The sequence below is a fragment of the Malus sylvestris genome, chromosome 4 (assembly GCF_916048215.2).
Source record: "Malus sylvestris chromosome 4, drMalSylv7.2, whole genome shotgun sequence".
In the NCBI taxonomy this organism is placed as follows: Eukaryota; Viridiplantae; Streptophyta; class Magnoliopsida; order Rosales; family Rosaceae; genus Malus; species Malus sylvestris.
This window is the reverse complement of record NC_062263.1, coordinates 4,163,111-4,174,670: the sequence shown is the minus strand read 5'-3', so window position 1 is coordinate 4,174,670 and position 11,560 is coordinate 4,163,111. Positions and strand designations below refer to the sequence as shown.

Here is an 11,560-nt window from a genome sequence, read left to right as displayed (position 1 = left end):
CCATGTATAATCCGCTCGAAAATTAGAGTGTCTGGAATTTCTCTGATTTCTTGGCAATCGAGTTTTACATGAGTGTGATCTTTATACAAGTACAAGTATCGTATTCCAGGCAAGTTTATACAGCATATCGGTTGCATAATCTCACTGATACGATTCTACAAATAAGGTGATAATGATCGTATGATAAAGGGACTGAGTTTTTTTTTTTTTGTTAATATACACAACTTTTTTTTTTTTGTTAATATATACAACTTGCTAATGTAATTTAAAATCATAAGTAGACTTCTAAACGTTTTGCTAATATGTGCATCAAAAGTCAATAATATATGTTTTATATAAAGCTCCACAACTTGGCATGACCATGTTTGATATTTACGCACCAACTATGACAAGTGGTCTAGTAGGAAAAAGCGAAAAACAACTCTCTAAAGACAAAAAAGGAGGTCCTAGATTCAATACTTTATAAGCTACGAATCTGCTTGATCGTGCCCACATGTGCAATTCCCAACTAATCTTCTCTGAACCCAAAAAGAATGGATAACCATGGTTCGTCACCAATTGTCATCTTTTCATGTAAAAAGAAGATACATACACAACGCCCTAATGTAATTTAAAACATATGCAGAGAAGTTCTAATGTCAACTTCCTAATATGTACATCTGAGTCAAGTACTAACACCAATGGTATAAAAGAGATACATATTATATATAGAGAGGAAGAGGAAGCCTTTAAGAGAAGAGATCTTTATTTTTTTTTATAAAAATAGGGATTAGTTGTGGGGTCCACATGACATCAAATTTTAACGATCTGAACCGTCTATTTTTCAAGTTGCACCTCATAGATCATCATTGCAAAATATTAGCCAATTCGGAAATATTTAAGACATCTAATTGGGTTCAAAAAAATTAACGAATACTTTGTTATATAAGAAACAATGAAATTTTATCTTGATAATCAAATAGGCAAATGATTTTGGATTAAATTGAATTTTTGCAAGGATGATCTATGAATTGAGACTTACAAACTAGATGGTTCGGATCGCTAAAGTTCGATGTAGAGTGGACCCCACATCTAGTCCCCATTTAAAAAAAAAATCCCCTTCCATAAATAGCCTGTATATATATATATATATATATATATATTTCCTTTCCGGAGGTGGATTGTCTGCCCTTCTATTTCCATACTCTTCTTATCTCTTCATGTTTGTATGGTCACGATTAAGTCACGTCAACATTTTATATTGATTTTTTTTATAAAAATAATAAAATAAAAAGTAATAGAAATATAAAATGTTGACGTGGCTTAACCGTTACCACACAAAATAGGAGGGGATAGAAAAAGTAGGGAAATGAGAGGCAGACAATCCACCTCCTTTCCTTTCCTAAACTGTCTGATGTGATCTAAAACGTCTTGCTAGATGGACCTCTCTGGCTAGACGTACAATATCCTAAAAAGATTCCACCGAAAAAAACAATATCCTAAAGAGTAACAATTCATGGCCAAACAACACAAATCTCCCTAACAATAGATAAAATGGCTTAATTGTCGCATCTAGGTGCCTTCTTTTTTTATGTTTTTTTTATTTTCATTCCTCACTCCTTTTTTTTTTTCTTCCCTTTTCTTGAAATGTATCATCGTTGTTTAGTAGTAATTATTGAAAATCTTAAACTCAACCCTTGGAGATAAATTTGATACCAAATACATGTTTGGCCCATTACGTGACTTAATCAAATCCCACATCCCTTAACGCAAGTATTTTGTTGTGTTTAAAAACATAATTTTTCTCAAAAAAAAAAAAAAGTTTCTTATTATTTGGGTTCATTTCGAATGCTTATCCAGCAAAAACTTTCTCATCCACATCAACATTCGTTTGTCATGCAAAGCTCCCACTCTACTGTCTTATCTAAACTTGTTTCTTAATGCATGGCAAAAGAACACTTGTCTTCATTTTTCTTTCTTGAAAATGGATGACGATCCTAGGAATCTTTACATTTTGTCTGTTCATAGTATTGTGCGGTAGTTTTCGTTATGTACTGTTTGTGTTTAATTTTAAATAAAAATATTCAAAATGATTTATAACTGCACGAAGTACAATGAAAGGATAAAATATGAGAATTTTCATAAAAAGAATCCAGATGGAACCAAATCGAGAAACCTTAGGTGACTTTTTCTTCTTATGCTTTCACTCCACATTTGTTGTCGTGCATGGCTTCCACTCCACATTTAATTAAATTTGTTTCTTAATGCATGGCTAAATGACACTTGTTTTCATTTTTCAGTTTGAAGCCCATGCAATAGATAGAATGGTTTAATTATCATAAATATCTTGATTAATCATACTAACAAACCCTTGAATTCTAACGCTAGCCGCTATCTAAAGAGAAAAACAGAAAGAAAGAAAAACCCTTAGCCATCGACCCTGGTCATTAGCATTAGGAGTGAGCATAGTGTGGGTTGGTCGGGTTGGACTTTAACCAATAGGTTCGGTTTGAATTACTAAAACTTATTTTCTCCCAAGAAAATGGGTAAATCAACCCACCAAAACCATTCCAAGGCGGGTTCCACGAGTTGAGAGTAGTTTTTTTATTCCTGAAGTGAGTATGAATGAAGAATAATCCAAATTATGTCGTATGACGCTTAAATCATGTGATTTTGGTGTTGAAGAATATTAGGTGTTACTTAATATTTAAATTTCATTATTAAAATAAAGTATAAATAAACATGGGTAATTAATAACTACTATATTGTATGCATATATACACATGTGGATTACGAATTGTTGATGTTCGGTAGGTTAGTAAATACATTAAAGTGCCCACCCCTAGTTGGCATTGAGGTCAGTGGCGATCCTTCTTGATCTCTTTCCTCTTTTTCTTTACATGTTTCTTCTATCTTCAAATCATCTTTACCTCCAATTGTAATCGTTCTTTGCTATAGCGAGAAGAGTCTTCGTAGTTGTGGTCCCTCTCTCGTTCTGTAGAAGAGTCTTTGTGTTGTCCATAGATTAGAGATCAAACTTAGGTCTTGGGGCAACGACCGTCCTTTAGAGTTAAGGTTGGTTTTTATTTTGGTTTTGGTTTGTGTGTATGAGAAAGGACTATAAGGAGGAAGCTCAATGTGAGGTGACTCACAATAGTGTTTTTTTTTGCTGAAGATCATTAGAGGGTAGTGAAGTGCTTTCCTCGTTATGCTGTTATGATGGTTCTAGTTCTTGTTAGAGTTATCTTGTTGATGTGGATGTTCTGCGGTTGATAAATTGTATTGTATTGAGTTTGTAATTGTGAATTGTTTTTTACCAAAATTTTCATTCGTAAACTTCTTTTTTTTCAACTCTCCCCAATCCTCAATGTAAATATTTTGTTGTATTAACAAAAATAGTTTTTTTTTTACTGCAAACCATTATTGGCACTTTGCATCCACATTCGATATTCATTGCCTTGCACAGCTTCCACTCCACTATCTTTTCGAATTTGTTTCTTAATGCATGGCACAAGGGCTGATTTCGGTTTGGTAACCAAACCAAAAAATGCAAAACAAAACCGAACTGATATTTATGGTAAACCAAAATTCAAAAATTGGATCGGTTTCTCTTCATTATTACTTCATTTTATTTTTTCATAACTTCTATCATCACAAAGTAGCATGTGTAAAAATTGTTAGTTATGTCTGTAAGAAAAGCTGCGATGTGGTAGAATGATGAAAATAACGAAATAAGAAATTATTGACGAAAGAGACGAAATTTAAAGAAATGCAAAGTTTAACTAAAACAGTTACTCTCGCACCGAAGAGTGCAAGGTTTTGATGGTAATAGAGTAAAAAAAATACAAAAGAATCGAAGCAATTTCCCAAATTTTCCTCCCAAGGAAAAAAGTTGAGAGCAAACCATAAAAAAATCAATACACCCCGAAGAGGATGATAATGTAAGATCCAAACGGGCCCTACTAACATCCACAGAGGATGATAATGTAAGTTTCAAAACCTCACAAAATATTCTGAAAACATAGAAAATCTCAAGGGTATTAGTGCAAAGAAGTAAATAATAAAAAAACCCCCTCTCCCTCCCTCTCCTTCTCTACTCTGTTGTGCATACAAAACCCTAGACACTACTAATTCACCGCACCTTCCTCCTTAAATTCCTTTCCTTTCAGACACCAAAAATGAAATTAATTAATTAAATTAAATTAAATTCACAGTTTCCTTCTCCAATTACTTCCCAAAATTTCCCCGTTCTTTCCATTTTCTGCATTTATATAAAAATTGAAATTTAATTTTTATATAAATGCATAAGCGATCTGGTGGGACGGCCCCGGAGCCGGTGCGGACGAGCGGAAGGCTGAAGGGGCGGACGACGCCGTACGGGCGGGGCATATACTACTACACCACAAGCACTTCCAGGAAGATCATCCAAAAGCGGAGAAACCGGAAGAACAAGACCAAGACCCGAACCGCCGCTTCCCATATCGCTAAGATAATGCGCCATGGCGGCACTCCTCGTCCCCAAAGATCCACCACTCCTCTCCCCTCCAGCAACCTCAATGTAAGTTTTGACTGATTTCGATCAATTTTCGGCTTTTATCGTGGATTTTGCTTCAAAGTTTGAAAGTTGATTGGGCAGCATTTGCGTTGGTATATGGATTTAGGGTTATTGATTTTTGATTTGGTATTATTGTTGGAGGGAACCGTTCTGTGAATCTGCATGTTTGATTTGCTTATTTTATCTACTTTTGTTTTTGCATGTGGCTTAATTAATTGGGCAGGGTTAGGGTCTAGTGATTTTCCGGGAAAGCTGCAAAAATGTTACTTGATTTGGGGAAAAAGTATGGTGGATTCCGTAAATTCGGAGAAAGCTTAGAGAAGGTTTGGAAAATTGGGTTTTAAGTGACTTTCCTCAAAGTTAAGGGTTTTGGGGAGGAGTGGAGAGGATTTATGGGTTTATATTTTCATATTTCCCGACGTGCAAGATTGGTAGTAAATATAGAATATCAGACTCAGTTCCCATTTTTCATTTGAAAACTCTGATACATATATACTTTTGTGTTTCTGCATTTGTTTGCAGGCAGATGCATCCAACCTCCGGCGCTCCACAAGAAAGAGAACGATGTCAGTAAGGAATCGGGGCGACTACATAACAGACGACAGTTCTGGAAGTGAGCAGGATGAAGATATAATGGTGAGGTTTTATACTCAACCAATGCATGTAGTTTTTAAGAACGTTAATTCTTAGTCAGGCTTCGATTGAAGCGAAGCTTGTAAAACCTGATGTGTTGTCTGAACTGAACCTGTGTCCTTTTTTGGTTTCAGAAAGTCAGGAGTAAATCTATCAAGAATAAGGTTGATAATAGTTCGTTTAAAGATGAGTTGCCATCTCCCAAGCACAAAAAGATGGTGGAGACTAGGCATACACCTCGTCGCGAAGGATTGCGCCCTCGTCGGTTCAATTCCGCAAGAGAACAATTGCATTTGCAGTTTGATGATGAGCCGGGTACTTCAGATGAGAAGATTGATCAAGATGAAACTGAAAATGGGAATGACATTGAATACAATGATGCAGATGATGCTCAAAATGAAGCTGACGGTGAGGATGTTGGTGATGGTGAGGGTGATGATGATGGTGATGGTGATGGCGATGGCGATGGTGATGAAGACGGTGATGATGAGGAGGGTGATGAAGAACAAGATGGACGAAGACGATATGATCTTCGAAATCGTGCAGATGTCCGTAAGCTGAGACCAAGATCTCCTCGTAGAGTATTGCGTCAAGGAATGGGGACAAAGGTCGGTAGGGATGTGAGAAAGGGTGGATCACGAGTTCATAAGCGCCATCGTATGACAAGGACAGATGATTCTGATGACTCCCTTCTTGTCGACGAGCTAGACCAAGGACCAGCAATTCCCTGGGCCCGAGGTGGGAGCAGATCTGGACCACCTTGGCTCTTTGGGGGATTAGACATGCATGGAACAACAGCATGGGGATTGAATGTTGCTGCTTCAGGTTGGGGTCATCAGGGTGATGCTTTTGCCACCTTAACATCTGGAATTCAAACTGCTGGGCCAAGTTCAAAGGGAGGGGCAGACATACAACCTTTGCAGGTTGATGATAGTGTGAGTTTTGATGATATAGGTGGGCTTTCTGAATATATTGATGCTTTGAAGGAGATGGTTTTCTTTCCTCTGTTATATCCAGATTTCTTTGCAAGTTATCATATCACCCCACCAAGGGGGGTTTTGTTATGTGGTCCTCCTGGGACTGGGAAAACATTAATTGCCAGAGCGTTAGCCTGTGCTGCATCAAAGGCTGGCCAGAAGGTCAGCTTTTACATGCGGAAGGGTGCAGATGTGCTAAGTAAATGGGTGGGTGAGGCTGAAAGACAATTAAAACTACTTTTTGAGGAAGCACAAAGAAATCAACCTTCGATCATATTCTTTGATGAAATAGATGGACTTGCTCCTGTAAGGTCCAGCAAACAAGAGCAAATTCACAATTCTATTGTCTCAACTTTGCTTGCTTTGATGGATGGTCTTGATTCCCGTGGCCAAGTCGTTTTGATTGGAGCAACCAACCGGATCGATGCAATTGATGGAGCTCTGCGGCGCCCTGGTAGGTTTGACCGTGAATTCAACTTTCCTTTGCCTGGCTGTGAAGCACGTGCTGAAATTTTAGACATTCATACTCGGAAATGGAGGAGTCCTCCTTCAAGGGAGCTAAAATTGGAACTTGCAGCTAGTTGTGTTGGATATTGTGGTGCTGATTTAAAGGCTCTTTGCACTGAAGCTGCCATTCGTGCTTTCCGAGAAAAATATCCTCAGGTTTACACAAGTGATGATAAGTTTGTTATCGATGTTGATTCAGTAAACGTTGAGAAGTATCACTTTGTTGAAGCCATGTCAACAATTACTCCAGCTGCTCACAGAGGTGCTGTTGTGCACTCCAGGCCATTGTCTTCAGTAGTAGCACCATGCCTGCAAATGCATCTCCAAAAAGCCATGAAGTATATATCCGATATTTTCCCACCCCTTGCAGTTTCATCACAGTTGACCAAGCTTTCCATGCTGTCCTCTGGCTCTGCAATTCCTCTTGTCTACAGGCCTCGGCTTCTGCTATGTGGTGGTGAAGGTTCTGGCCTGGTAATTATCTTGAATCCTCTCTCTATATGCACATTGTTCAGAATGGAAAGACAAACTAAATTTACTTACTGCTTTAGTTTTACAGGATCATCTTGGGCCTGCTGTTTTACATGAACTTGAGAAATTCCCTGTTCATTCTTTGGGACTTCCATCTCTTCTATCTGATCCCAGTGCAAAGACACCAGAGGAGGCACTGGTACATATATTTGGTGAGGCAAGGAGAACAACTCCATCAATTCTCTATTTGCCTCAGCTCAATATTTGGTGGGAAACAGTGAGTGCATGTTAATATTTTCATATCAATGTTAATTAAATGGATGTCCATGCTCTTTTTGTCGTCTGTTTTATGCTATTTGAGGTTGGTCGATTCATTGTGCAGGCACATGAGCAGCTCCGAGCAGTTTTGCTGACGTTGTTAGAAGAATTTCCATCTGACTTGCCAATATTACTTCTTGCAACATCATCAGTGCCACCTGCTGAAGTTGACACTACAGCTTCTTCAATATTTTCTGAACGTTCTATGTATGTTATCATTTATTTAAAAGCCAATCTTTATTTGTTAATTTAAATTCTTTGTTTCTGTTTGTTACATACTTAAAAGCCAATCTACTGAATGCATGCTTGCTGTATATATTCTATTGAAAACCAAGTATTGAGGGAAGTTTTATAATACTGCCCTAGTTTTTCTGTCTTAATATAACAACCTATTAAAAGGTCTTAAAAAATATTATATCAACTTTTAAAAAGAGAAGGTGTGATTGGGTTTGACTTAAAATACAAGTTTGAATATCCACGTCGGAAATTATTTGTATTTGGAAGTATATTAATTTGTGTGCCCTCATGAAGAAGAATGAGTGGCTTTCAATAGTTTGATAATTTCTTGACCTCCACAGATCAGGAACCCTGGCCACCCTGGTCTTTAGTTTATCTTTTAGTTACCCATAGGTACTACACATACACTACCATGGTGAACTGCCATTCGGGGTCTGTGAAACATGCTGGTTTTGACATAAAAGTTACTCCTATATTATTTCTTGTGCGCTATTCTGAAAAAAGTTATGATGACAGAAGTAAAGGTTTTGTGTTGATAATTATGTTCTAAGGAGAAAGAGGCTAAACTCATAAACGTGTGGTTGATTGTGTAATCACATTCAAAGTTCAACTGAACAGTGCATGAAAGTGGATTCAAGCCTACTGAAAAACGTAGAATGGCCTGAGGTTTGTGGTGTGCCAAGTTGCCATTCTCATTCCTCAACCATAATAGTCTGCATTGTAGGTCTTAGATTATCATTTCTTGATTCACCATAAACCTGTTTTTAAGGTTATAACTTCTTGAAATTAATGAAAGAGGCATGAAGATAAAATGGAGTACTCACACAGCATGTCTTTAACAACTAAGCCTCTCCCTTTGCACTCTTAATAAACAACTATAGAAAAAATATCTCATCAAAGGATTGCACATGCAATTCAATATTCATGTATTTTGTGATTGCTTGCCTGGTGGTGTCTAAAAACTTTTGTTTTGAAATTTTTACACAGAATGTAATACGTATTTCACTATTACACAAATAATAAACTTAATATTTATGAATTTGTTCTCTTACTACATTTGTGTTTTGAAGCTAGTTCATAAATCATCTTTTATAATTTGTTAAAAAGTACTTTTCATGCCTGTGATTTTTAATCGTACTTATTTTTATTATCAGCTATCAGTTGGGCAAACCATCTACTGAAGACAGATATTTGTTTTTTGACCGTCTCATCGAAGCTGCTTTATCAGTGTTGTTAGAGGAGATAACAAAAAAATCCCAGGAATCAGTATCTGTTCCAGAACTTCCCAAGGCCCCAAAAGTGGCAAGTGGTCCGAAGGTCTCGGAGTTAAAAGCCAAGGTAGAAGCTGAGCAGCATGCTCTTCGCCGATTGCGGATGTGCCTCAGAGATGTTTGCAACCGGTTAGATAATCTTTGCTCTCTCCTGTTGTCCCTTTTAGATGATTGGTGTATCTTCTTACTGATTAGTTGCATGTAATGTTTTGTCATACTTCCACATTCTTTCCTGTCCTGCTCCATAAGGAGTATCTTTTTTGCTTGAATTGGAATTTTGAGGCCTCTGTTTAGTTCAGCTTTTTCTTATTGTTGGTTGACACTTCATACTAATGGAAAGAGGGGTCTTTTTTCAAATGCTGCAGACTTTTATATGATAAGAGGTTTAATGCTTTCCATTATCCTGTCTCGGATGAGGATGCTCCAAACTATCGCTCAATTATTCAGAACCCTATGGATGTGGCTAAGCTGCTGCAATGCGTGGACTCTGGGCAGTACATTACATGTTCTGCATTCCTGCAAGACGTTGATCTTATTGTTTCCAACGCAAAGGTATGTGTTCCTTGTTGTAGCTTTTGTCTGTAAATTTATTGTACAATGACTGAAAGGACCAAGGTCGTCAATTTATTTTTGTTTTCTTTTTGGTCTTCATGACTTGCTTTCTATCTGATGTGTGTTCTTTCTTTGTTGTCTCATTGCATGACATTTCTTTTGCCTTGGGTTTGTCAAATGGGTCTATGCTGGTCAATGTTAAGATGCATAGTGTCGCATTGTGATTCATCATTCATTTATATAGGAGGCATCAAACCCTGATACTGGGAACATCTGGGAATTAAAACTTCTTAGTGTTTCTGAAGTAACATCGTACTTTCACTTTTGAGTTCTGATTTCATATGTTGTGCAAAGGAAGCTCGAACTTTTTGTAATTATTGTGTTTGTGTTGTAAATTTTATCGTGCTTCAGTTTGATATATTCTGCTGTCTTGTATTCAGGCTTATAATGGAGATGATTACAATGGTGCTAGGATTGTCAGCAGAGCTTTTGAGCTTCGAGATGCAGTATGTTTTTTTTAATTTTCTTTCCAGTTTTATTTTGAGGCTTTTTGCGTTTGCATTTCTTTGATGTACTATTCTTCCCCTCAGGTACATGGGATGCTGTCACAAATGGACCCAGCACTTCTTGCATATTGTGACAAGATTGCAGCTCAAGGTGGTCCAGAACATATTCCCGATGATTTAGGGGTATCCACTTTCCCCTCTGAACCTGTTGTACAGCTGGGAACTGTCACCAGGGCAAGTGCTCGACTTCGTAATGTCCAGGTGGATGTAAATCTGGATCCGAGCCATGAGTCTCAGAAAAGGCCGAAGAAGCATGTTGAGCCTGCACATGCAGGTAACACTAAATTTATTCATGTCTAAATGAGTTTATAGTTTTTGTTCAAATGAGTTTTATAGTTCAATATGAAATTTAGCATCCGGAGTTGGACCTTTTTAACCGAGTCTAGGACTGCTCTTCGTTAAGCCTGCACATGCAGGTAACACTAAATTTATTCATGTCTAAATGAGTTTTATAGTTTTTGTTCAAATGAGTTTTATAGTTCAATATGAAATTTAGCATCCGGAGTTGGACCTTTTTAACCGAGCCTAGCACTGCTCTTCGTTTGCCCCTACAATTTTGAAATTCTTATTTCCAAAAGTCCTCATAACAAAGAAGGCAAAACAGATTGAACTAAACGATGAAAAACAGGTGAAGAGTGCTGAAAAACTTATGTTCTGCCCCTCTTTATCTGTTCATCTATTATTACGCACACTTGTGTACAAGGACTATTGTTTATCATTAGTACCAAACTGTTAAGAATATATAGGGTTTAGGATTACTCAAATCTCTTCATTAATTTACTGTCTTGTGGAGTTCCAGGACATGTGTGTATGAGCACTTTGGTAATTTGCTAAGCTTTTTGAGTTGAAAGACAGTTTTCTAATTTTTTTTCTCTTCTATGGATGCTCGAGTAATTCTCAATTTAACTTGTTGATGTGAACTTTCCTGATCATAATCAGATTCGACTCCAGAAGACAAGTCAGAGCATCAAGATTCAACACCGTTGAAGACATCTCAGGAACCGGAGACGAATGACTCAAATCCTGAAGTCCCAGAGTCCTCTTCTGCTGGTGGCAATCAGCTTGAGACTCCTGTAGAAGTTTCTGGCCATGCCGATATGATTGGATCCCAAGACACCGTCATGTCGGATGGCGAGGTCACAAGCCAAATAGAGTCAGTCAGGCGGCTTCTTGTTGAAAGGACTGCAAACTATGACATTCCGCAACTCGAAAGGCTGTACACAAGAATTATGAAGGCCATTTTTGACATCAAGCACAAAGGTGACATGGATGGCACCAAGTCTTCAATTTTGAGGTACTTATTGAAATACGCAGAGGATGAAGCAAATTTCTGACTTCTAAACAACAAAGGAAATTCTTTAGTCAGATGTAAAGTCGGGATTTTTTTTTCATTGCAAATTTATTGAGTGATAGAGCTCTCTCTCACTCTCCCCCCTCCCCTCTCTCTCTCTCTCTCTCTCTCTCTCTCTCTTGCAAATCTTTTTATTGCAAAAT

The 11,560-nt window shown here is 37.6% G+C and overlaps 1 protein-coding gene across 1 annotated transcript; it reads left to right on the top strand.

Annotated features, from left to right (window-relative positions):
- Positions 1-4,063: 4,063 nt before the first annotated feature.
- Positions 4,064-11,504, top strand: LOC126619284 (ATPase family AAA domain-containing protein At1g05910). The gene is made up of 10 exons (XM_050287605.1): positions 4,064-4,537; positions 5,057-5,170; positions 5,302-7,125; positions 7,211-7,399; positions 7,505-7,647; positions 8,832-9,077; positions 9,314-9,500; positions 9,941-10,006; positions 10,091-10,340; positions 11,006-11,504. The coding sequence occupies exons 1-10, from the start codon at positions 4,280-4,282 to the stop codon at positions 11,398-11,400; spliced, it is 3,672 nt and encodes a 1,223-aa protein (XP_050143562.1). The 5' UTR covers positions 4,064-4,279; the 3' UTR covers positions 11,401-11,504.
- The last annotated feature ends 56 nt before the right edge of the window (positions 11,505-11,560 follow it).